Source organism: Periplaneta americana, chromosome 3 (genome assembly GCF_040183065.1).
Source record: "Periplaneta americana isolate PAMFEO1 chromosome 3, P.americana_PAMFEO1_priV1, whole genome shotgun sequence".
NCBI classification, from domain to species: domain Eukaryota; kingdom Metazoa; phylum Arthropoda; class Insecta; order Blattodea; family Blattidae; genus Periplaneta; species Periplaneta americana.
Genome location: NC_091119.1, coordinates 206,447,902 through 206,475,888, shown reverse-complemented (window position 1 = coordinate 206,475,888; position 27,987 = coordinate 206,447,902). Strand labels below are relative to the sequence as shown.

Sequence of the window (27,987 nt, the reverse complement as noted above, 5' to 3'; positions counted from 1 at the left end):
ATGGAGCTTAATCTGAGACGATTCTAAACGGCGTCGGGATTGTATCCGGCGTGGCTTAGTGGATAAAGCATCAGCACGTAGAGCTGAAAACCCGGGTTCAAATCCCGACGCCGGAGAGAATTTTTCTCCGTTCCATCTCTCTTTCATCATAGAAGATTCGGTTAACTAGAAAGTACAATTAATAAACTGAAATGAAAAATATTAAATAATACAATTGTAAAATAAATGCAAAATATTATGCAATAATATAATGGAGTAATAATTATTGTATACATTAATGATATTTTAGTTTTAATTGATTTCCTGAATTTTGAAAGATTGAAAGATACCTACTTAGAAATTTTTTTTTCCAAAAATTTCATGTAAAGAAAACATTCCTTCTTTCTCTTGTTACTTCATGTTATGAACACGGAAGGTAGTGACGATCACAAACCATTCCTGCTGCTGTCTAGCTTACTGCGACGATGCTTCCACCACTTGTCTTCACTTTATGTGTAGCGGGTAGTATTTATATTGCGCCTTGGATTTGTAACGTTTTGCGATGTCTGGTTTACACCCTGTATACTATATGTTTCAAACTTGGTATTTTAATATTCGTCAGTGGAACAGAATGGGTTTATAACTAACCACTTATACTACTTTTCTTCAAACATTGTGTATAAAATATTCACTTTGTGTGTAGCGGGTAGTATTTATATTGCGCCTTGAATTTGTAACGTTTTGCGATGTCTGGTTTACACTCTGTATACCTCATGTTTCAAACTTGGTATTTTAATATTCGTCAGTGGAACGGAATGGATTTATAACTAACCACTTATACTGCCTTGTCTTCAAACATTGTGCATAAAATATTCACTTTGTGTGTAGCGGGTAGTATTTATATTGCGCCTTGAATTTGTAACGTTTTGCGATGTCTGGTTTACACCCTGTATACTACATGTTTCAAACTTGGTATTTTACTATTCGTCAGTGGAACGGAATGGGCTTATAACTAACCACTTATACTGCATTGTCTTCAAACATTGTGTATAAAATATTCACTTTGTGTGTAGCGGGTAGTATTTATATTGCGCCTTGAATTTGTAACGTTTTGCGATGTCTGGTTTACACCCTGTATACTACATGTTTCAAACTTGGTATTTTACTATTCGTCAGTGGAACGGAATGGGTTTATAACTAACCACTTATACTGCCTTGTCTTCAAACATTGTGTATAAAACCTTCACTTTGTGTGTAGCGGGTAGTATTTACATTGCGCCTTGAATTTGTAACGTTTTGCGATGTCTGGTTTACACCCTGTATACTACATGTTTCAAATTTGGTATTTTAATATTCGTCAGTGGAACGGAATGGGTTTATAACTAACCACTTATACTGTCTTGTCTTCAAACATTGTGTATAAAATCTTCACTTTGTGTGTAGCCGGTAGTATTTATATTGCGCCTTGAATTTGTAACGTTTTGCGATGTCTGGTTTACACCCTGTATACTACATGTTTCAAACTTGGTATTTTACTATTCGTCAGTGGAACGGAATGGGTTTATAACTAACCACTTATACTGCCTTGTCTTCAAACATTGTGTATAAAACCTTCACTTTGTGTGTAGCGGGTAGTATTTATATTGCGCCTTGAATTTGTAACGTTTTGCGATGTCTGGTTTACACCCTGTATACTACATGTTTCAAATTTGGTATTTTAATATTCGTCAGTGGAACGGAATGGGTTTATAACTAACCACTTATACTGCCTTGTCTTCAAACATTGTGTATAAAATCTTCACTTTGTGTGTAGCCGGTAGTATTTATATTGCGCCTTGAATTTGTAACGTTTTGCGATGTCTGGTTTACACCCTGTATACTACATGTTTCGAATTTGGTATTTTAATATTCGTCAGTGGAACGGAATGGGCTTATAACTAACCACTTATACTGCCTTGTCTTCAAACATTGTGTATAAAATCTTCACTTTACGGGCCAGGTCGATGGCATTTAAGTGTGCTTAAATGTGACAGCCTCATGTCAGTAGATTTACTGGCATGTAAAAGAACTCCTGCAGGACAAAATTCCGGCACATCCGGCGACGCTGATATAACCTCTGCAGTTGCGAGCGTCGTTAAATAAAACATAACATTTCTTCACTTTATGTGTAGCGGGTAGTATTTATATTGCGCCTTGAATATGTAACGTTTTGCGATGTCTGGTTTACACCCTGTATACTACATGTTTCAAACTTGGTATTTTAATATTCGTCATTGGAACGGAATGGGCTTATAACTAACCACTTATACTGCCTTGTCTTCAAACATTGTGTATAAAATATTCACTTTGTGTGTAGCGGGTAGTATTTATATTGCGCCTTGAATTTGTAACGTTTTGCGATGTCTGGTTTACACCCTGTATACTACATGTTTCAAATTTGGTATTTTAATATTCGTCAGTGGAACGGAATGGGCTTATAACTAACCACTTATACTGCCTTGTCTTCAAACATTGTGTATAAAATATTCACTTTGTGTGTAGCGGGTAGTATTTATATTGCGCCTTGAATTTGTAACGTTTTGCGATGTCTGGTTTACACCCTGTATACTACATGTTTCAAATTTGGTATTTTAATATTCGTCAGTGGAACGGAATGGGCTTATAACTAACCACTTATACTGCCTTGTCTTCAAACATTGTGTATAAAATATTCACTTTGTGTGTAGCCGGTAGTATTTATATTGCGCCTTGAATTTGTAACGTTTTGCGATGTCTGGTTTACACCCTGTATACTACATGTTTCAAACTTGGTATTTTACTATTCGTCAGTGGAACGGAATGGGTTTATAACTAACCACTTATACTGCCTTGTCTTCAAACATTGTGTATAAAACCTTCACTTTGTGTGTAGCGGGTAGTATTTATATTGCGCCTTGAATTTGTAACGTTTTGCGATGTCTGGTTTACACCCTGTATACTACATGTTTCAAATTTGGTATTTTAATATTCGTCAGTGGAACGGAATGGGTTTATAACTAACCACTTATACTGCCTTGTCTTCAAACATTGTGTATAAAATCTTCACTTTGTGTGTAGCCGGTAGTATTTATATTGCGCCTTGAATTTGTAACGTTTTGCGATGTCTGGTTTACACCCTGTATACTACATGTTTCGAATTTGGTATTTTAATATTCGTCAGTGGAACGGAATGGGCTTATAACTAACCACTTATACTGCCTTGTCTTCAAACATTGTGTATAAAATCTTCACTTTACGGGCCAGGTCGATGGCATTTAAGTGTGCTTAAATGTGACAGCCTCATGTCAGTAGATTTACTGGCATGTAAAAGAACTCCTGCAGGACAAAATTCCGGCACATCCGGCGACGCTGATATAACCTCTGCAGTTGCGAGCGTCGTTAAATAAAACATAACATTTCTTCACTTTATGTGTAGCGGGTAGTATTTATATTGCGCCTTGAATATGTAACGTTTTGCGATGTCTGGTTTACACCCTGTATACTACATGTTTCAAACTTGGTATTTTAATATTCGTCATTGGAACGGAATGGGCTTATAACTAACCACTTATACTGCCTTGTCTTCAAACATTGTGTATAAAATATTCACTTTGTGTGTAGCGGGTAGTATTTATATTGCGCCTTGAATTTGTAACGTTTTGCGATGTCTGGTTTACACCCTGTATACTACATGTTTCAAATTTGGTATTTTAATATTCGTCAGTGGAACGGAATGGGCTTATAACTAACCACTTATACTGCCTTGTCTTCAAACATTGTGTATAAAATATTCACTTTGTGTGTAGCGGGTAGTATTTATATTGCGCCTTGAATTTGTAACGTTTTGCGATGTCTGGTTTACACCCTGTATACTACATGTTTCAAATTTGGTATTTTAATATTCGTCAGTGGAACGGAATGGGCTTATAACTAACCACTTATACTGCCTTGTCTTCAAACATTGTGTATAAAATATTCACTTTGTGTGTAGCGGGTAGTATTTATATTGCGCCTTGAATTTGTAACGTTTTGCGATGTCTGGTTTACACCCTGTATACTACATGTTTCAAACTTGGTATTTTACTATTCGTCAGTGGAACGGAATGGGCTTATAACTAACCACTTATACTGCCTTGTCTTCAAACATTGTGTATAAAATATTCACTTTGTGTGTAGCGGGTAGTATTTATATTGCGCCTTGAATTTGTAACGTATTGCGATGTCTGGTTTACACTCTGTATACCTCATGTTTCAAACTTGGTATTTTAATATTCGTCAGTGGAACGGAATGGGTTTATAACTAACCACTTATACTGCCTTGTCTTCAAACATTGTGTATAAAACCTTCACTTTGTGTGTAGCGGGTAGTATTTACATTGCGCCTTGAATTTGTAACGTTTTGCGATGTCTGGTTTACACCCTGTATACTACATGTTTCAAATTTGGTATTTTAATATTCGTCAGTGGAACGGAATGGGTTTATAACTAACCACTTATACTGCCTTGTCTTCAAACATTGTGTATAAAATCTAAGATCTTTGCTCCAGTTTGAATTTTCTCTGATTTCATTTCGCCATGTTTTGTTCTGGAAATCCTGTGTCGCTCCAGCTCCACGTTACGCAGTACAGTCGTCCATTTGGCTCATTGAAAAAGCTTCAAAGTGTAGTTAGAAATCTCAACATTTATGTTATGAAAACTTTCACGACGAAAGCGTACTGAAGGTCTGAATATTGCAATGTGATGTGTCCAAGGTCTTTTTTTAGGCTCCGTTTATGTAAACTGAGGGTCACGGATTTTGCTCTCGTATGCCATTAGATTTAAATCGGTCTGCTTTCCGTTCCAACACAGATGTACGCTCAAACAGCAATGACATTTGAAACCACTAAAATTATACTTCATAAACCTGATCAGAAGGTTCCCCTGCTCTTTTAAAGCCTGCAATGGTGCAAAATTTGTTTTCTGTGAAATAAGATATTGTGACAGCGACGTGAGATTCGAACTCACGACCAGCGTCCCGCGAGAGAGAGCATATCGCGCGGGCATCATGAAGCATGAGGGACGGCGCGACGAGGGGAAAGGGAAAGGCCCACGCGACGAGGGGAGAGTGCACGCGCAACTGCTGCATGCGGAGTAAGGGGGAATGGACCTTCCCGACCCTTCCAGAAATGCGTCGAAGTGGAGATATCCAGATAATTCTCTACACACCTGTAGAAGGTTCTCGCAACTATGATTTTGCTATAAAAAAAGAAGCGCCAGCGAACTCGAGCAGAGTTTTTCAGTTATTCAGTCAGTGAGTAAGCCAGAGCAAGTAAGCCAGCCGGAGTTCGACTCGAGTGTGCGTCCGCATCTGCGTCAGCATCCGAAGGCCTGAGTTCGAGTGCAGTGGACCGCAGTTGGAGGGACCTGAGTTCGAGTGCAGTGGCCGCAGTTGGAGGGACCCGAGTTCGAGTACAGTGAACTGTCTCTGAAGGTCTGTGGTTCGAGATACTGTGAACTCGAGTGACTGAGATAGAAGAACTGTGAACTGAGAACTGATAGTTCTGATTTGTAAATAGTGCTTTGTAAATATTAGTTAAGATTAACAGTTCATTGTTGTTCGTACTAGTCCAAGTAAATTGTCATTGTCATCGGTGGAGTGCTATAACAAATACTGTGTTGAGTGAAAATCCAATTGTTGACGAGAGCGTTTAAGGCGAATTGTAGAAAGGAATTATTGTTGTGACGAATAAATTACATTGTTGTTACTAATAAAGCTCACAATATAATAAATGGTGCCAGTGTAAGCAATAAAGTACGTATTTCCGTTTAAACATTTATGCATTAAAAAACCAATCCGTTATTTTACTTAACTGAACAATATCTGTACAATTAATCCTCCTCCCAAACCTCACTCACCTCCCCTCATTACACCATAGTTATTTCAAAATGATCAATGCATGTCATGAAGATGTGACATAACCTTTCATTCTATGTCTTCAGTATTTCTATCATGTTTTCAATACTATTCTTACTCACGATTCATTTTCTTGACCTATGTTTCAAAACACGTGTTACATCAATTTATTTTCGTAAGCAGAGAAATATTACTAATAATCCAAGTGAATCTGTATGCAATTTTATAAGATATATGACATATTTATAAATTGAACCATTACAAATTTAGGTTCACTGGCATGATATAAAATTGGACAACAATGAAGAAATACTGCAAGCAAGGGTGATAAATCTTATTTTGTTACCTAGTAGCTCTAGGGGTATTTTGGTATTTTGAAGTTAATTATTTGGATCGGTTGTGCCCTTGAATGTTTAATATGAAACGATTTCAATTGAACATATAATTAGGCCAATATGAAAAATTACTTTTATCAAGCAAGTTTACGTCTCCTTTAGTACTCCACATTGTTGAAATCGAGTGATTTTATTTTAATATTTTCATTTCCTGATCGCAGGTCTCACCATCATCATCATTATAATCATTATATTTGGTCTTTCAGTTAGAGACATTGTCATCCAACAAAGACTTCAGGATTTCAAACTCATCGTTTGGTGTGACCTTGTCATCCAACAAGGACTTCAGGATTTCAAACTCATCGTTTGGTGTGACATTGTCATCTAACAAGGACTTCAGGATTTCAAAGTCATCGTTTGGTGTGACATTGTCATCCAACAAGGACTTCAGGATTTCAAAGTCATCGTTTGGTGTGACATTGTCATCCAACAAGGACTTCAGGATTTCAAAGTCATCGTTTGGTGTGACATTGTCATCCAACAAGGACTTCAGGATTTCAAAGTCATCGTTTGGTGTGACATTGTCATCGAACATGGACTTCAGGATTTCAAAGTCATCGTTTGGTGTGACTTCACAAATAGTTTCTTAACTATATATGGACACTGTTATCTGAATATCCTTTATGATTCTGCGATATCAGCTTTACCGGAATATATTTCTACACAAGCCTTTTGTTGGCCTTGCTGTTATTAGGCAGTTTCCTGCAATTTGGTCTAAAATTGAAGAGCTAACCGAATTATTCGTACATCTGCTGAAAAAGGATCGACGTACAGAGATGATGATGATGATGATGATGATGATTATAATTCTTAAGCTTTTAATGTTTCATAAGTAACATGAATTATAATGCCGTTTTATGTTATACAACCGTTTTCCTCGTAATACTTGTGAACAAATCATACATTTAATATTCTCATCATAAAAAAAAAAAAAAATTGTACAACATTGTAAAAATTGTAGAAAATTACTAAATTGTAAAACTATAAAAATTTGTAAAAATTGTAATTGTAATAATGTAAAATGTTGACATGTTCCACATCTTAAAGCTTCATTGCTCATGTAAGATCTATGGAATAAAATAAATGAATGAATGAAAATGAATGAATATTGACAGCAAAAAAATGCGTTGTCCCATCCTACTTGAAACTTTCGTTTATGTAGAGGTACATGGTTTCGAGTAAGACATTGCGACGATACGCCACTCGCAGGTCAGAGATAAATACAAATGGAACGGAGTTTGACTTCAGTGAGTGAGAGGGGTGTGGATTGGGGGATGTAGGAAGCAAGAGAAACGCATAGCTAACAATGCGAGCCACAATGTACTCGCGAGTCACATTTTCGCCACGGCTGCTGTAGACGATCCTAAGTTGTCTTAATAACCAACTGACTATCTGCATGCAATATTTTTCTAGATCAACTTAGTAGTATGCCATATAACTGATTTAAAATTGATGTGGGAACTGAATCAGGTTTGGGATTGTTACAAGGACGTACATTTGAAAAGAACTTTATTTGTATTTAACTCTAACAGAAACACAAGTTAATTGTATTTATAATACACATTTCATGCCAAGTCAGAAGAAAGATCCTATCTACATAGCAAACATAGCATATTCGCATTTGGTCTCCTCGGTGCCGGTCGTGCTTCTTCTGACAACTCTTATGCGTATTGTTTTCCAACCCTTTCTCTAACTTTATTGCATTCTTCACCTGAAATACAAAAACATAACAGTCTGGTATTACAAACTGAACACATGCTGCACAGATTACATATTTGTGTACTTGCTCACAACTGTGATCACCAGACTTAGGGTTCTTAAGCTCATAATGTACAGGGACGTCATTTTATTTTTACTTCAATTTTTATTGTACCTGAGTTTTTGAATGTACTTCACTCCCACCCCTTCTACTAATGAAGTCCTCCACACAGGTCCAAGTCCGCATATACAGTCATGGTAGCCTTACGGTCACAGTAAACAGTACGTTCCAAAAATATGTTCGCGTTTTCTAGTGACGAAAGAGCTTTCAATATTGCATCATTTTCCATTTGCCTGCGTCGCATCCCGGTTTCCCCCACCTGCTTCTATTCGCCTCTCTGTAAATGCTAGTGGCTGGGCTGTCTTAGATCTTTTATGGGAACATTAATTTTTGTTAGGAATTGGACGTCTACATAATATTATACCCACACAATTGTTTAAAATAACTTAAATAAAAGGGCCTCGTTAAGTAATTAACTGTCACATGATTTCCTCCCTTTGTATGATGCTGCGACGTAACCACTTGGACGGACAGTAGATAGCATGTCTGAGTAATTATATCTTTTCTGATCGGGCAGAAGTGAAGATTGAATTTACAGTACGTAAGGTACTCTTTTATAGAGTAGGCACAGAATTATTTCAACATGAATTACTGGTACGAAGGACGAAACTGGTAATTGGAATTAGGTAGGCCTACAGTAGTCTATAGTGCGATAATATGAAAAAAGGTAGTGAAGTCTGTATCGAAAAAAACGGCTATCATTTTCAAAATTGTGTTTAAATGTCCATATTATGATTATTTTTAACTCCATTCTCTATATTGTACGCTAATGTGCTGTAGACAGTATAATATACACTGCATAATGAATACGTCCGAATGGATAGCTCAGTTCGTGAGTGAAAACACTTATTGTTAATACACTACTGTATTTTGATTAAAGAAAAACCCAATGAAAGTTATCAAACTCGAAATCCGATATTTCCTAGTTTACGTAAATGGATGAACTACTTTTCTTCCCTCCTATACCTAGTAAAGTGATTTGTTTGTATTTTACGCCAGTATCATCGAACTCCAGTCGTGGAAGGGAGTAGCAAACTGTGTTTCCGGTTGTCAAGCATTAATCCAAAGGTATAGCCAGGTTAATATTAGAAATGTTAGTAAAAATAAAATGATGTCCCTGTGTAAACAGAGCTATAAATCAAAATATAAAACAATACAGCAATATGTTGAGGAATTTGAGTCCTAATTATTTCTCTATTAACGGCAATATGATAGAATTCAAACTGTGTAATTGAGAAACAAGAAGGAAGAAAAAATGTAATACTGAACAACATTGCCGTGGCAAAACACATCGTCAACAAATTCAGTATTTGGGTTCAAATCCTCTACCAGGCACACGATCTGAAATTTTGCAGACTTACACAACATGATTATACGGGTGGTACGGGTTGATATCCCGCTAAATAAATTACAAAAATCCATGTATTAAAAGTTTCATGGAAAAATATACAAAAAGGAGCTAGGCAAGTGAAAGTACATTTACAATTCATTTTTATATTTCAATATGCCTAGTGAATTATTAAATAAGTGTATAATAAATGTTTAATCTTAAGACATATCAACTTGCAAATGTTTATTTGCTATTTAATAAGATACATGAACGTTTTCGCCGTTTGGGGCATCTTCAGATATAACAAAAACATATAATCTGAACCTATAATAATAATAAATTATGCAAATAACAAGAATAAAGAACAATGTATGTATGCAATGCATGAGATTCATGAGCTTTATGTAAAATGTGAAATAATACAGGATAATTGTTGATATAATCTTTAGATTTGAAATTGAATTGGCCGGATATTTTATTCATATAGCTCATGTTATAAATAAAATATACAATTATGATTAAAATTTGTCAATAGTGTTAAAATTTATAATGTTTTTGTTATATCTGAAGATGCCCCAAACGGCGAAAACGTTCATATATCTTATTAAGTAGCAAATAAACATTTGCAAGTTGATATGTCTTAAGATTGAAAATTTATTATATACTTATTTAATAAGTGAAAGTACAACGTGGAAAGGGCATTTAAAAGATACCTACCAAAAAGTACTTGTTTATAGACACATTGTGATCCGTGTAATGGATGCATGCTTGATAGCAACTGAGAAAAATATCTATCTTCAAAGATACAAACTTTTAAGTATCGGTATTCGTATTGTAAATTAGGGTCAATTAATAATGCAACACTGTTCATATTGCACATATTGTCTACAAGATATAGGCCTATTGCATATGTTGCAAATAAGTTTATACCAAATATATATAAACATGTGGTACCATTTAGTGTAGTCAACAGTAATACTGCTAGAGCATTCGACAAGTAATGGCAACAATGCTGTAAATCAGTGCTCCTAGCGGTGATCATTGAAGTATTGTACTACGTAATAGAGTAGCGATTGTTTCATAAATATGCAATATTGAAAGTATCGAATTAATTATGTAGGTTGTATTGTAAAATTAGGTATTTTATTTATGTTTTATTATTAATTGTAATTATTGTGTTAAATTGTATTGTGTATTCTTATTGTATTGTGTATAAAATTGTATTGTGTATAAAATTGTATTGTGTATTGTATAATTGTATTGTGTATTGCAAATTTTATTGTGTATTGCTTATCATTTTATTATGTATTGTTTATATTGTGTATACCACTGCCACCGGGTGCTTGCCCACTTGCAGTGTAAATAAATACATACATACTTACAATTAGCCATGTTTTATAAATACAATGGCTGTTTCTGATTTATAGTAAAGGTACGAACAGAGGTGCTTCATAAAAATCCAAGCTGCAAGAGAAAAACTTGCAACCCAGTGTTTAGGGCATTACAAGAGGCCTCTGGGAAAGAAGTCCTGCCATACTGAACTATTGCAAGTTGAGTGGAAGCGAGGCATTCGCTTTCAATCAAGAGTTGACATCCGAAGAGCTTTAGATTGATCAGTGACAGAGATTCATAAATGCTGCTGCAGATGGAGTCCGCCGTCTTTCAAGAATTTGACAACGTATTGCTGGCATGGCAACATACTATATTTGAAGTATGTGATGTCAAATGTAGCCTAAATAAATTTAGTGTGAAACAGTAACTACGTTGCCATCACTTTTCGATGCCCTAGTATTTTTCTGTTGTTAATTAACTCAACTGTATATGAGCCGTTCAGAGCAGAAGTGGTGTAAGTCAAAATTGAGTGATGAGGTTTAAAGTAAAAATACTGTAAAATACAGCGCAAAGTAGCGCTATCCACTGACTACTAATAGTTTAAATAAATTGAATATTAATTGCTACTTTGTGCTGTATTTCACAGAATGTTTACTTTAACCCTCATTACCCATTTTTGACTTACATCACTTCTGCTCTCAACGGTTCATATATCATTAACGTGTTTATTTGATTATATGCCCGTCTGTTACTCATTTCCTCCGTGTTTCAATTCTTAGTAGGCCTCTCTCTCTCTCTCTCTCTCTCTCTCACCTACTTAATAATTTAATATTTCACTGCTGAAGGCTGTCGCATTTTACTTGTATTAGAATTGTTTATAGGTTTGGTATTGAACAATACTCACTTGTGATTTGGTTCTCAGCAGTGCAGTACTGGAATGGAAAATTATAACATGTTTAAATTTGATTTCTTCAAGATGCAATTTGATAGGTTGAAATTATTTTTGTTTACTTTAGTTCAATTTGAAGCGATACTTACAAGATTAGTTAAGTCGAACACGCAAATCGTAAACCTCAAAGCTTCTCTATTGCATGCGATGCCCTCTTCAGGAGATTTACCTGAAAAAATAATTAGTGCTTCATTTCACTACGCATTTATTATTACAAGTGATTTGCCTCAGTGGAGTTAAAATAGTGACTGCCAAAGTAATAAGTTCAGGTTGTGACCGTAAAGTTCAACGTGCATGTTTTATAGGAAACTTAGCTAACAACCCATCACCGTAAAAAACGGCTTGTTACAAATCTTTCAAATAAGATATTTGGGGCTAAGAGGGATGAAGTTACAGGAGAATGGAGAAAGTTACACAACACAGACCTGAACGCATTGTATTCTTCACCTGACATAATTAGGAACATTAAATCCAGACGTTTGAGATGGGCAGAGCATGTAGCACGTATGGGCGAATCCAGAAATGCATATAGAGTGTTAGTTGGGAGGCCAGAGGGAAAAAGACCTTTATGGAGGCCGAGACGTAGGTGGGAAGATAATATTAAAATGGATTTGAGGGAGGTGGGATATGATGATAGAGAATGGATTAATCTTGCTCAGAATAAGGACCAATGGCGGTCTTATGTGAGGGCGGCAATGAACCCCCGGGTTCCTTAAAAGCCAGTAAGTAAGTACGTAAGTTAGCGAGTCCTTAACACAGAATTCTTACATGAAATCAAACCGTGTATTCTGAAGTTTAGGTACCGTCGAATTCAGTACTAATTGGACCTGACTGAAGTAAGTACTTCTAAGATGCAAATTTAAAAGATTGTGTAATTATTTGCAGGGTTCAATGAAGCTCAATTTATGCGTAAAAGGGCTTAATTAACAATGTTTATCGACGGCCCAATTCAAAAGGAAACAACTGAAAATTCAAAGTTTTGAGAAGCCTGAATTTTAAAGCTTCATGTTGCTGTGAAAAATCCAGTTAACACACTCTAATATGAAACATATACTGTAGTATGTGTAAACGAGTTAAAAATCGCCGAAACAGAAAAAATGGTGTGTCGTGCACAAAAAAAAAAGAGAACTCTGAAAAATTCTTGTAAATTTTAGAGTACATAATATGCAGTTTATAGAAAACATTTTAACAGCATTTGGGGTAATGGACTGCAATATTTCCATTTTGTGCACTCCCATTTTATTTACTTCCTTCGGACCTTGAAGAAGTTGAGAACGAGCACGACAGAGATCCCAAAGAGGCGCTATACTAGAAGAGCGCAATCGGTATACTTTAGTTTCTTTGCAGCGAGAATCTTAGATACAACTACAGACGAGACATGAACAAATCATAAGTGACTTTATCAGATCTTTTGTATTATATTCATGTAACATTAATTAATTTAGTACCTGAAATTCTGTGATATTATATTGATGATCTTCTGATCCTTTCCAATTAAATCAAATTGTTTATAATGCTTAACGCTTTGATTTTTTTGTGGATGTAAAAATATGACAATAATGTTATTATGTTAGAAAAAATCAATATGATTTCCCTATCTAGTCCACCGCTGTGGTGTAACAGTTAACATGTCTGACTGTGAAACAAGAGGGCGCAGGTTCAAATCGTGATTGGGATAAGTTTCCTGGTTGAGGCTTTTTCTGGTGTTTTCCCTCAAACCAATAAGAGTAAATTCTTGTTGACTTTGAGCACTGGACTCATCTTGCTGGCATTGTCACCTCAGACGCTAGATAGCCATCGCAGATGATAAATCGTTGTAAAACAACCCAATTAAAAAAAAAAAAAACATTACATATAGACCGCCATGAACAACGCTACGTATGACATATTCCTCTGAAATTCGTGCCCTTTCTTTATCTTTTAGACCGAAAAGGGAATGAAGAAATTTTAGAACAATTAGAAGTAGAGTCAGTAGAAGAAAAAATCAGCAGATATAAATTCAATTGGCTAGATCATGTAAGAAGAATGGAAAATTCAAGAATCCCAAAAATTATGATGCAGTATAAACCTAGAGGACATCGTCGACCAGGAAGACCTTTAAGAAGACTGCTAGATGGGACCGAAACAGGTCTACAGAGGCCTAATTCGTGAAGGATGATGATGATGATGATGAAATATTTCTGATAACATTTAAATAGTTGCTTATTTGTGTACAGAATACTGGAGTAGCATTTCGTCCTCAGCGAGAGGTGAAGTTCAAATGTGAGTGATGGTATTTGGATGGAACTCGTTGTGGTTGTTATTGTGGGGTGATGTTCGAGTAAATCATTTTGTCGGCGTTAATAAAGTTTTACTTACTTACTTATTTACTTACTGGCTTTTAAGAAACCTCCAGGTTCATTGCCGCCCTCACATAAGCCCGCCATAGGTCCCTATCCTGAGCAAGATTAATCCAGTCTATCATTATATCCTACCTCCCTCAAATCCATTTTAATAATATTCTCCCATCTACGTCCCGGCCTCCTCAAAGGTCTTTTCTCCTCCTGCCTCCCAACTAACACTCTATATGCATTTCTGGATTCGCCCATACGTGCTACATGCCCTGCCCATCTCAGACGTCTAGATTTAATGTTCCTAATTATGTCAGGTGAAGAATACAATGCGTGCAGTTCTGTGTTGTGTTACTTTCTCCATTCTCTGTAAGTTCATTCCTCTTAGCCCCAAATATTTTCCTAAGTATCTTATTCTCAAATAGACTTAACATCTGTTCCTCTCTCCAAGTGAGAGTCCACGTTTCACAACCATACAGAAGAGCCGGCAATATAATTGTTTCACACATACCTGATTTCCTTTTACTGCAAATGTTTGAAATTTTCTCCTGCGTGGCTTCGTCTTTTTCGCCGAACCATTGCAGCAAGTACTTGGTTGCTGCCGAGGCAATAACAGCCCCGTTGTCGTCCAGCTGTTAAGGATACAGAAAAAACGCGTAATAAGATATTCTTCCTGTCTTTCCAATGAACTTATAAGTTGGTTACTTACTTCCATAAGAGGAAGTTCACGATTTTACACAAGAAGCAACACAACAGTACCTAATATATAAGTATAACTTGTGTTTTGGTAGAAGGCATCCTATAGCATTTTAAATGCTTTTAAAAACGTAACTTTACTGCCTTGTTTTTCCGAAATTATCCGTCATACTTCATTGCCTTGTGTTTTACAGTAGGTAGTAATTTCTTACGTGTGTTCAGTAAAGCTAAATAGATTACTTAAGGGTACTGGGTAAAATATTTTTCCCAATGTTTTTATTCAACACAGACTAATTTCCTTTGCATCGTGTGATAAACAAATGTTGATGATTTCCGATCTGACCACAGAAACAAATTATCTTTCATTGTTTTAATATAAGCATATTTGTTAAACCGTGAAATATGCATCTATATTCTCTATGATTTTTTATGCTGAAAATATTTGTGCTGGAATGCCGACATACTAGAAATCAGCAACGTGTGTACTTTGAAACAAAATTTGTTCTTCCTCTTAGCCCCAAATATTTTCCTAAGTACCTTATCCTCAAATACACTTAACATCTGTTCCTCTCTCAAAGTGAGAGTCCACGTTTCACAACCATACAGAACTATATATATATATATATATATATATATATATATATATATATATATATACGAGCTCACAGACTATTGCCTTATCCAACTGCTCTGAAGATGACCACAACACAGCGGTCGAAACGTCAGCCAATAACACCAAGACAAGGCGGTAGAAGCCCCGAAGCTTATCCACAGATCAAAATATGTTCTTACTTAAAATTCTGATTCTTACTGATCACAATCAGATGAAGACATAACAGGCTTAAATGAAGCTAATAAATATCAGAGATGATGTTTACCATTATTGTCAATGATACTGATATACTGTTACTGCTGCTGCTGCTGCTACAACTACTACTACTTTATGGTATTGAGCACACACATAGTACAATACTTGTATACCTGGTAAGGTTTATCTTGTCTCAGCAGCAATAAAACCAAGTCTCTTCAAATGAGGGTGGAGATTATAGGAGGGTTGTAAATTTTCAGGATTCCTTTCAAAACCTTGTTATTGTACAGGCTGCCGGAAGTCAGTTTCTTGAAATAGAAGTTCAGTGACGGAACTACACGGTACGAAGAGATATAATTTGTTATTTTATTTTGCGCTACAGAATGTATCAACTAGTCCCTTCCGCCACTGGATGGATGGACGGCACCGCTCCACTCCCCCATCGCCATAACAACACAGTCGAAGTAAGACATATCTCCTTTCTCTCTCTTTTCACAGTGAGACAAGATACATCACACAGGCTTTAGGTAGTAATGCAACTTTTAACTGAGAAATATCTCGAGTGTAAAATTAGTAAGATAGAGTACTTACCACATTGTTCTTCCGGAAAACACATTGAGTGAAGCACTGAAAGACAAAAAGATAAAATTACATGCAATTTTGCAAATTTATGAATTTGAATATAACCATAATTCGTATGGAAACACATTCACGAATTAAACTTTGACGGCTCAGTCGACTTTTTTGGTAGGAAAGCATTGGTTTGGCATCTCCTTACATCATTCTCTAATAATTTTCATTTATTATTTGTGTGATACAATTTTGTTAATTTTATAATGTGTATATTTAATAAATTAATAAATAGATAGATAGATAGGTAGGTAGGTAGGTAGATAGGTAGATAGATAGATAGGTAGGTAGGTAGATAGGTAGGTAGGTAGATAGGTAGATAGATAGATAGATAGATAGATAGATAGATAGATAGATAGATAGATAGATAGATAGATAGATAGATAGATAGATAGATAGATAGATAGATAGATAGATAGATAGATAGATAGATAGATAGATAGATAGATAGATAGATAGATAGATAGATAGATAGATAGATAGATAGATAGATAGATAGATAGATAGATAGATAGATAGATAGATAGATAGATAGATAGATAGATAGATAGATAGATAGATAGATAGATAGATAGATAGATAGATAGATAGATAGATAGATAGATAGATAGATAGATAGATAGATAGATAGATAGATAGATAGATAGATAGATAGATAGATAGATAGATAGATAGATAGATAGATAGATAGATAGATAGATAGATAGATGAATAAATAAATAAATAAATTTATTATGATCGTATTAAAACCCTCAGGCCTTCTCTTCCACGCCACCAGAAATATGTACGAGTACATACAGCAAAAAAAAAAAAAAAAATTAATAACGTTCGTTTACAAAACAAGAACGATTACAATTACAGTAACACAAAACGAAAAGATAATACAAAACATTAACATTTTAAGTTTGTAATTAATTGCTACTAAAAAAGAAACACTGGCGAAAAGTTATATTTATACAGGCTATGCTCCACTGAGAGTCTGAAACTTGAACTGTGCCTCCAGTAGTGTTTTGTTTTGTAAATTTAACTTGGAAAAATGATTGTAATTAAGACAGATTTAAGATTTATAAATATACATTTAAATTTACTTACGTCTGACTCGTTGGAAAATACGTGCTTGATTATGTAAGCCATAGTAACTGCAACAGAGATTCATAGATTATTAATTTTATATTGTCCTCTTAATTGCAGGCAAATTATGGATTTGGTAACAAATATCCTGTCGAGAAAGTAGGTCTGTGTAAGTAAGCGAAGCTCTTTTGCGCAGTAATGAGACATAGGTCGGTCTATAATTGCGGCGTTGCAATTTACTCGCCACTTAAATTAGTAGTTGGATATCCTTCGCCGATTAAGATGTTTGGTTTAATAAGTTATGTAGATGATCAGAAATAGGTTATCTGATATAGTCAAAAAAGTTCTGGCTACTTTCTGTACCACACGAAGATCAACTACATAACTTACTTACTTAGTGGTTTTAAGGAACCCGGAGGTTCATTGCCACCCTCACATAAGCCCGCCATTGATCCCTATCCTGAGCAAAATTAATCCAGTCTCTACCATGATATCCCACCTCCCTCAAATCCATTTTAATATTATCTTCCCATCTACGTCTCAGCCTCCCCAAAGGTCTTTTTTCCGCCGGCCTCCCAACTAACACTCTACATGCATTTCTAGATTCGCCCATACGTGCTACATGCCCTGCCCATCTCAAACGTCTGGATTTAATGTTCCTAATTATGTCAGATGAAGAATACAATGCGTGCAGCTCTGCGTTGTGTAACTTTCTCCATTCTCCTGTAACTGCATCCCTCTTAGCCCCAAATATTTTCCTAAGAACCTTATTCTCAAACGTCCTTAATCTATGTTCCTCTCGCAAAGTGAGAGTCCAAGTTTCACAACCATACAGAACAACCGGTAATATAACTGTTTTATAATTCTGACTTGATCAACTACAGTACATAAACAGAACTTTAATATTTCATACATTTTTCGTGTTTGATTCTAAAAATCTACACGTTTACTAACTTACATTGCGATAATTAAAGCACACATAATCATTACTTGAAAATAGACGGTATCGAAAATTAAAACAAAACAATAAATTGACATTATCTTAACCAGGAAATAGAATTATTTCATGCTGTTTATGTCACATCTTAGCTGGAACTCATCTACAGGCTGATTCGATAGGAGTACGAAAAAAATAAAAAGTAAATAGAGTATGTTGTACTGAAAATTTTGAGATAAGGAACTTGGGGCCTGGGAAGGCAGATTAAGGAGAGCGAGTGTGTTTCGCTGGATCGACTTTGTAGACTACAAGATCATTTCAGTGGGCCTGTCTATCTGAACAGTCACTAGTACTCAGATACTTGCGATTCGTGCAGAGTTTTACTTGAGATATATTGGAAGACGTTCCCTTTGCTGTCCGTGAGAGGATGTGGCTGCAACACAACAGAGCACCTCCTCACTTCAGTGTTGAAATCCGCAACCATCTGGATGATATATTTCCTGGTCGCTGGATTGGAAGAAGAAGTCCTATTCTAGTACCCTGCTAGATCACTCGACATGAACTGGATTATTTTCTACAGGGATATCTAAAATCACTTTTTACAATAGAAGTGCTCAATCAATATGGGTGTGGAATTAGTTGCCAGGATTGTAGTAGCCTGTCTTGTGATTAAAAAGACGTCAGGGATATTTGAGAGTGCGACAGAAACCCGTGCGCCGATGACATCCTTGCATTGAAGTTCATGGCCATCATTTTGAACAACTATTGTAAAGTACAAAGTGATTCGTGCTTAACTCAGCTTTGTTAACGATCATTCATTAGTAGTGTTCTGCCCAAAGGCGGGTCTTTCACTGCAAACCCAGCTTTCTCCAGTCTTTCCTGTTTTCTGCCTTCTTCTTTGTCTCCGCATGTGATCCATAATGTCATTTATCATCTGATATCTTCTTCTGCCCCGAACTCTTCTCCCGTCCACCATTCCTTCCAGTGCATTCTTCAGTAGGCTGTTTCTTCTCAGTCAGTGACCCAGCCAATTCCTTTTTCTCTTTCTGATCAGTTTAATCATCATTCTTTCTTCATCCACTCTTTCCAACACAGCTTCGTTTCTTATTCTGTATGTCCATTTCACACGCTTCATCCTTCTCCATATCCACATTTCAAATATTTCTATTCGTCGTAATGTCCATGTTTCTGCCCCATACAACGCTACACTCCACACAAAGCACTTCACTAGCATCTTCCTTTGTTCTTTTTCCAGAGGTCCGCAGAAGATGCTCCTTTTTCTATTAAAAACTTTCCTTGCCATTGCTATCCTCCTTTTGACTTCGTGGCAGCAGCTCATGTTACTGCTTATTTGAAGCTGTTCACGTGCTCTACTGCCTCATTTAGAATTCGCAAGTTTACCTTCTTTACTTTTCTTCCTATGACCATGGTCTTCGTCTTATTGGAATTTATCTTCATTCCATACTGCTCACAGCTGTCATTTAGCTACAGTGATGTGAAAGTAATTTAGAAATGTAAATAATATTAAGTGTAAAAATAAATAAGGGAGTCAGTTGCAAAGGGGTAAAAGTGACATTTGTAAAAAATATGAGTTAAGTGCATCTAGGAAAGCTAAAATATCTAAAGTTTTAGTGGCAAAGAGTTATGTCTTTTAACAACATCACACAGTAAAATTAAAATTGAAATTAGAATTTCACGGAATTTACGAACTCTTATTAACTTCCAATCACATTTTCTCAAAAGTAACGGAAGTGCTTCTGACCTCCTCAATTAATATGGAAAAGATTACTCGATAGAGATATACATATTGAAGTTCATATCTTCTTAATCTGGCTTCGCAGACCGAAACTTCCCTTTCTCAAACTGTTTTGTAGAGCATCTCTTATTGCTTCTGCAATTTTTTTACCTTTTACTGAATCATACTGTAGACAAGAGTAACATCTACCCGAAGAGCGGGTTATTTTACGACGCTGTATCAACATCTCAGGTTATTTAGCGTCTGAATGGAATGAAGGTGATAGTTCCAGTGAAATGAGACCGGAGTTCAGCACCGATAGTTACCCAGCATTTTCTTACATTGGGTTGAGGAAAAACCCCGGAAGAAACCTCAACCAGGTAAATTTCCCTGACCGGGATTCCAACCCGGACCAACTGGTTTCGAGATCAGACGCACTAACCGTTACTCCACAGGTGTGAACTCTACCCGAATAGACAGATTTACCCGTTTCAAACACGGAATGTCGAACAGCCACAGAAAGACAAGGGTAAAGATAGCCTAACATAATTTAGCACAATATGGGGTTCATTTAAGGTGTAGCATGAATTTGAAGCTCTGTTCTTAATGAGCATTGGACGATAGATAGAGGAGTTGCGAGCCTGTACGAGAAATTTATGCGATCTCATATTTACATCTAAGAAACATCTTAATGTAGTCGTATCTTGAAATTCTTTGTAAAATATTTAGACCTATGTTTTCTAGTGTCCATTTCTGTAATAAAAATTGAAACTCACCAGATGCTCCGAACTTGTCTTGCACTTCTTTTACGCAGTCATCCGTATTTTTCTCTTCTTGCTTGGTCAATGTGGAATCGGAACTAACCTCCGAGGTGTTGCAACATCTCTGAAATATTTTAATGGAATAGAAATTTTTTGTGCATAGATAACTTAAGGCTAGTAATGACAAGATTCAATTACACATAACAGGTCGAGAGTTTTACTGTTCGTTGTTATTCAGAATTATTTGCTGTCTGACGATAAATGACTGGTCTACCCGCATGGTGGTGTGAACAGCGTTAGTATACGCGAAATGTGTTACAATGGTAATGACTAGATATTACCAGTGTTGCCAACTCTATCAGTTTCTGGCATTAGCACTGGACTTCGCATTTGTATGCACTGAAAGCTAAGAATGTCACAATGTGCTAGGATGGATGTGGTGTCATTTGATAGGGTTTTTAGGCCTGATTCACAAGCTTCCAAAATTTAACAATTACTGTCATCCTCTGAGGTGTTTAGTGCTGAGAGGAATGCGGTTCCGACTAGTCTAGCGCGGTACTGGAGTGGGAGGGAACAGTGACAGCGGCAGTCTGGAAGTACAATCATACTGAAAACATTCCCCCAATTTACGAGAGCAGTATGCCTATTAGTTTTCTAACGTATTTTTGGCGAGATAGAGATACAACCATTCGTACTTACGTGTTCAGAGAAGGAAAGTATTGTATAAAATTTTATTTATTTATTTATTTATTTATTTATTTATTTATTTATTTATTTATTTATTTATTTATTTATTTATTTATTTATTTATTTATTTATTTATTCTGGTGAAGTTAAGGCCATCACACCACCAGAAATACAAATACAATAAAATAAATAAAAAGAAAAATCATAATAAATTTAAAATAATATAAATGAAAAGAAGAATCATACTATAAAATTTAGTGATTAATAGAATTGAATTAAATTTGTAAATTGATTAATTTAAATATACTGTACTGCTGAACTCACTTGAGAAGTAAAACTACTTGATTTGTATTTTAAGATACCACCAACAAATGATTTTCGCATGACATTATAGGAATCTGTTTTACACGATACCAATCACACATATTCTAAAATTCCAATAGAATAAAACCAAAAACTTTTCCACAGCATGTTTCCTTAAAAATGACTTGTAACGGTAAAATATTTAATATGAGTAATTCATATAATATTAACATAGCTAACATCAGGGAGATGTTTGAGCAAAAATTGCAACAATATATTTAATATATTAATAACAAAACCATATAGGCCTAGGTAAACAATATGCATATGAAATATTCACACACTACTACAAACTGAAGACTGCATATTTTTGGACGATTAATACTTCCCACTCCGATCGGCTTGGCTGTAGCAACAAAAGAATCTACCTGCACCCCCCGCACCGATGGCAAGAATACCTCAGGTCCAGCGCTAAACTCGTCGGAGGAAGACAATAGGTAAATGAGTCACATGGACTGCAGCATGGATCTTGTGAACCACGCGCTGACGTATAAGTAAAGTTAACACCATTAAAAATACTGCCTGTATTTTCTTTTGATACTGTTAAGAGTTTCATTCGTAAGTTACATGTTGTCTACAAGATTCATGTTGCAGTCCTTGTGACTCATCTACCTGAAGTTTGAATTCGGAAATTGTGAATCAGCTTTAGAAAACTTTCCCAAGTACAACACTCTAGTTTTCTCGGTGGAATTCTTAGCTCTGAGTGCCTCTGGATTTAACTTTTCATTATTTAAATTGCTTATTTAACGTTAAATTTTATCAAAAATGCCAAACGAAAGTAGTAGTAGTATTTAGTAGTAGTATTTATTTATTTAACCTGGTAGAGATAAGGCCGTCAGGTCTTCTCTGCCCCTCTACCAGGAGATTCCAACTATAATATGAAGAATAAAATTACAACTAGTATTAAATTTACAATTACAATTAAATTACAATTAGTATCAAATTTACAATTACAATTACAATAACAATCAAAGTACGAAAAGATTACCTGACTAATTAAAGCTAGATAATTTATCATAGAAAAGAAAGAATATTTTATATTTACTGAATTACAAATTAAACCTAGAATAACAAAATTTTATAGTGATTAAATTACTGGATATTGAAATATTTTGTGATAGATTAAGGAAACTATTTACAAGAAATCAATTACTGACCAAGTGCCTAGTAAGTTTGCGTTTGAATTCAATTTTATTTCGACAGTCCCTGATGCTAGCAGGTAGCGAATTCCAGAATCTTGGCAGAGCTGGGAAAGTCTGAAAATTCCCAGAATTTCTACCATAATGTTCTCAAATCATCATGTCGTAATCTTTCAGCTAATCTAAAACCCTAGTGTTAGGTCTATACTGGCTTCAGAAATTCAAATCTTATGGATAGTTTCGGGCAACTCTGTAAATGCTGTAATCAATTCATCATAGCTGGGAAAGACATCCTGCATGCTTCAGCTTTATATCTGCCTGACTAGCTCTTTGCAAGAACAGTATAAAAGGCAGGATTTTATAAAATAACGTCTCTGAGACAGGAGAAATGTTTTTTCGGCGAAGGGCTTAAAAAAATGAAAAATCTGAAAATCTGTAATTCGACAAAGAACGTTATTAAATAAGCAAATTTAAAAATTATACTGTTTTCACAGAATGAAATACAGCTCACCTCTTCGTCAAATTTGGCATATCCCTCATCAGAAGCTCTAGTTGCTCTGGACAGTTTCAGAGTCCTGCTTCCTTGGTTGAAGAAGGAACCAAGCGTTGGAAAATTGGGTTCTGCAAAAGTGAAATAACAGTAATAGTAATATGATACTTTCCATCAACAATTATGGGATTCAGATAAATCTTGTATGTACATCCCTGACTGCTTCAGAATTGTTTTTGCTTTTAAAAATCTTTTGTGAAGGACTTTCATTTCATGATAAAGAAAAGTAAGCATGAATTTTGAAATTTGAACATTGATTCATGCGATAAAAATGTCTTAATTTTTGCTTGATAATTAACTTTAATTTTTAGAAGTTAAACATTCATATCACGAAAAGTTTTCAGTGAAGAGCGGATTCCATGCACAGCTTTGTGTATTGCAATGTGCTGAGTTTTCTTTCAAAGTTTCGTGTAAATCGGAGCAAATGGAAGCCTCTAGGAACTTTATTATTGACCAAAAACGTAGTTTTGAGAAAACGCAATTTTTTTAGTTGGTGTGGCATTTTAAAAATGGTTGTCAGACCTTTAAAATTAGGAGGCGGATGTTAATATAGGCCAGAATGTTAAAGAAATATATAATATTATTATATTATAGATCATAAAGTACATACAAGTAAATCAATTTAACCCTTACATTACACACTTTACAATAATTTTTACACAAAAATATAGTATTATTTAAATACAATTTCTACAATTTACATATATATATATTTTTTTGTTTTTGTTTTATCTTGCACTTGCTTTTAGTTTTGTGCAAGACTCAACTCATTCTAGAATGATGTTAACAATCAATATTTGTTTACCTTCCTAAGTTGTGCTTCCATCTGCAATGTGCAACTAGCATATGTAAGTCATCTCTTATAAAGAAATGTATAAGGTAATTATTTATGTAAAAAAAAACAAAAATTATTTATTTTTACCATCTTGGTCAATAATTCAGACATAGTGTCCCTTTGGTTAGGTTACATTAGGGACGAATGAGGATGAGGTGTACCACCCTACCGGCCGCATGTGACCCCTCACCCGCTTACCCAATGAGGGCCACCTACTCCCCCCGTCCGCCCTAAGTTCATACTGCTCACGTTAGCAAGCAGCACAGGATCCATTCCAACGGCCCTTCCAAAGTGTCGAAGCGCCCTTGAAAGTCCTCTTGAGGAATGAATCCTGGTAGAGATATTGCGGAAGGCTGGGAACCCAGGAACGTTTGCGGAGAGGTCGCCCTCCCCTTAAGCAAACGAAGACTAGCGTCTTGACCTATATATGTCTATGGAATGAGATGAAGAAGGTGAATGATATGAAATTTTAAACTTTTTTTTTCTACATTGGAAGGGAAGAGAAATGGACCGTGACAACGAAAATTTAAACCCGAAATCTGCCTACGTAACTGTGGAAAACCACAGTCAGATTGGTCGGTCCGGCAATCGAACCACGGACCTCCCGAATGCAAGTTCCACGAGGAACGCATGAGCCATCTCGCTCTCTTTGTAGTGTCCCTTAATCGAACCTTCGAACTAGCACACACAGAAGGACGCACTTCTTCTATACTTACTTACTTACTTACTTACTTACTGGCTTTTAAGGAACCCGGAGGTTCATTGCCGCCCTCACATAAGCCCGCCATTGGTCCCTATCCTGAGCAAGATTAATCAATTCTCTATTATCATATCCCACCTCTCTCAAATCCATTTTAATATTATCTTCCCATCTACGTCTCGGTCTCCCTAAAGGTCTTTTCCCCTCCGGCCTCCCAACTTACACTCTATATGCATTTCTGGATTCTTGATACGTGCTACATGCCCTGCTCATCTCGAACGTCTGGATTTAATGTTCCTAATTATGTCAGGTGAAGAATACAATGCGTGCAGTTCTGCGTTGTGTAACTTTCTCCATTCTCCTGTAACCTCATCCCTCTTAGCCCCAAATATTTTCCTAAGCACCTTATTCTCAAACACCCTTAACCTATGCTCCTCTCTCAAAGTGAGAGTCCAAGTTTCACAACCATAAAGAACAACCGGTAATATAATTGTTTTATAAATTCTAACTTTCAGATTTTTGGACAGCAGACTGGATGATAAAAGCTTCTCAACCGAATAATAACAGGCATTTCCCATATTTATTCTGTGTTTAATTTTCTCCCGAGTATCATTTATATTTGTTACTGTTGCTCGAAGATATTTGAATTTCTCCACCTCTTCAAAAGATAAATTTCCAATTTTTATATTTCCATTTCGTACTTCTTCTATATACAGAGTGTTTGAGTAATCAGAAGTTATTAAATTTAATCTAAAGACAGGTATATTAAAATATTTGCTCACCGAATTCCGTGTTGATGTGAAACGTTGTGGTGCTTGCTGCGAAACACGTCACCAGAATCAGTGGCAGAAGGCATTCCATTGTGGAGTGTTGAGTGTGGCAGGCTCCTAACAGCTGCAGCTTTTATACCTGACTACAATCGTCTCCAGCGGATGTTTATTTTCCTGTTTCTTGACGCTCCACGAACAACAGAAAATTTTGTTCAAATGCGACAGTATATTTCCTGTGTTAACTAGACAGGGAGTACAAAACGCATCCAAATTGGCAACAATATCATCTTTTTAACAAAAGAGCGTATATGTCAAAAAAATTTGTGTAGTTACATTTTAGGAGTAGTGAATTGTGCGCCATTGTGTTGTATTTTAAACAACTGTCCTCCCTTTTTGATTGTTCCATTGTGGTGTTGAACAGATGCTTAATATCTGGTTCAGTCACGTGGCACTAGTAGTTAGATTTACCTTCAGATGTCATATTTAAATGTTAAATGCGAGTCTGTATCCGTTACGTTGTTTAATATTCCATATTTATTACAAGACTGCATCTCACTCACTCACTCACTCACTCACTCACTCACTCACTCACTCACTCACTCACTCCACTACAAATCCAGCATTCTCCGGTATTTCCTTTTTTTTTTGCCTTCCTCTTAGACTCCGCATTTGATTCATATAATTATCTTAATGTTGTCTACTATCTAATACCTTGTTCCGCCCCGAACTCTTCTCCCGTTTACCATTCCTACTAGTACAGAGACATCATTTTATTTTTACTTCAATTTTTATTGTACCTGAGTTTTTGAATGTACTTCACTCCCACCCCTTCTACTAATGAAGTTCAACCGTCCTCCACACAGATCCAAGACCGCATATACAGTCATAATAGCCTTACGGTCATAGCAAACAGTACGTTCCAAAAATATGTTCACGTTTTCCAGGGACGAAAGAGCTTTCAATATTGAATCATTTTGGCATAGGTACTGTTGTCCATTTGCCTACGTCGTATTTTTTCGCCAGCTACTGGCTGGGCTGACTTAGCTCTTTTCTGAAAACATGAATTTCTGTTAGGAATTGGACGTTTACGTAATATTATACAACTGTTTAAAATAACTTAATTAAAAGGGCCTCGTTAAGTAATTAACTGTCACGTGATTTCCTCCCTTTCTAGGACCCTACGACATAACCACTTGTACGAACAGTAGATAGTATGTCTGAGTAATTTTATCTTTTCTGATCGGGCAGAAGTGAAGACTGAATTTACAGTACGTAAGGTACTCTAATATAGAGTAGGTACAGAATTATTTCAACATGAGTTACTAGTACGAAGGACGAAACTGGTAATTGGGATTAGGTACAATAGTCCATAGTGCGATAATATGCACATTAGAACTGAAGCCCGTATCGAAATGAACGGCCACCATTTAAAAAAATGTGTTTAAATATCCATGTTATGATTATTTTTCAATTTAACTTCAGTCTCTATAGTGTACGCTAATGTGCTGTAGACAGTATAATATACACTGCATAATGAATACGTCCGCATGGATAGCTCAGTTCGTGAGTAAAAGCAGTCATTGTTAATACTGTACTGTATTTTGATTAAACAAAAACCTAATGAAAATGATCAAACTCAAAAGCGCGATATTTCCTAGTTTACGTAAATGGATGAACTTCTTTTCTTCCCTCCTATATCTAATAAAGTGATTTGTTTGTATATTACGCCAGTATCATCGAACTCCAATCGTTGAAAGGGGTAGCAAATGGCGTTGATCCAGAGGTTTAGCCAGGTTAATATTAAAAGTGTTAGTAAAAATAAAATAATGTCCCTGTACGTCCTTTAGTAGGCAGTTTCTTCGCAGCCATTGACCAACAAATTTCTTATGCTCTTCCCGATCAGTTTCAGCATCATTCTTTCTTCACCCGTTCTTTCCAACAGCTTCATTTCTTATTCTGTCTGTCCATTTCACACGCTCCATCCTTCTCCATATCCACATTTCAAATGCTTCTATTCGTTTCTCTTTCTTCGTCGTAATGTCCATGTTTCTGCCCCATACAATGCCATATTTCACACAAAGCATTTACTCGTACTGGTCTCTTCCTCAGTTATTTTTTTCGGAGGTGCACAGTAAATATTTCTTTTGTATTAAAAGCTTCCTTTGCCATTACTATCCTCCTCTCGACCTCCTGTCCAGCAGCTTATAGTACATCCCAAGTATTTGAACCTGTCAAATTATTCCACAACCTCAGTTAGAAT

General features: G+C 35.9%; 1 protein-coding gene across 1 annotated transcript; it reads right to left on the bottom strand.

The window, feature by feature from the left end:
* Positions 1-7,777: 7,777 nt before the first annotated feature.
* Positions 7,778-25,855, bottom strand: LOC138697187 (uncharacterized). The gene is made up of 9 exons (XM_069822755.1): positions 25,740-25,855; positions 23,384-23,493; positions 20,699-20,807; positions 17,272-17,318; positions 16,141-16,176; positions 14,557-14,677; positions 11,805-11,884; positions 11,671-11,698; positions 7,778-7,996 (listed from the first exon to the last, which is right to left on the bottom strand). The coding sequence occupies exons 1-9, from the start codon at positions 25,816-25,818 to the stop codon at positions 7,947-7,949; spliced, it is 660 nt and encodes a 219-aa protein (XP_069678856.1). The 5' UTR covers positions 25,819-25,855; the 3' UTR covers positions 7,778-7,946.
* Between the last annotated feature and the right edge of the window lie 2,132 nt (positions 25,856-27,987).

Excerpts from the sequence above, each read along its gene's own strand:
- LOC138697187 (XM_069822755.1), bottom strand. The coding sequence starts at position 25,818 with ATGGAATGCCTTCTGCCACTGATTCTGGTGACGTGTTTCGCAGCAAGC. Across the intron at positions 11,885-14,556 it reads TTGCAGTAAAAGGAAATCAG|GTAAATCTCCTGAAGAGGGC; the intron begins GTATGTGTGAAA and ends TTATTTTTTCAG. Across the intron at positions 11,699-11,804 it reads TGTTCGACTTAACTAATCTT|TACTGCACTGCTGAGAACCA; the intron begins GTAAGTATCGCT and ends TTTCCATTCCAG.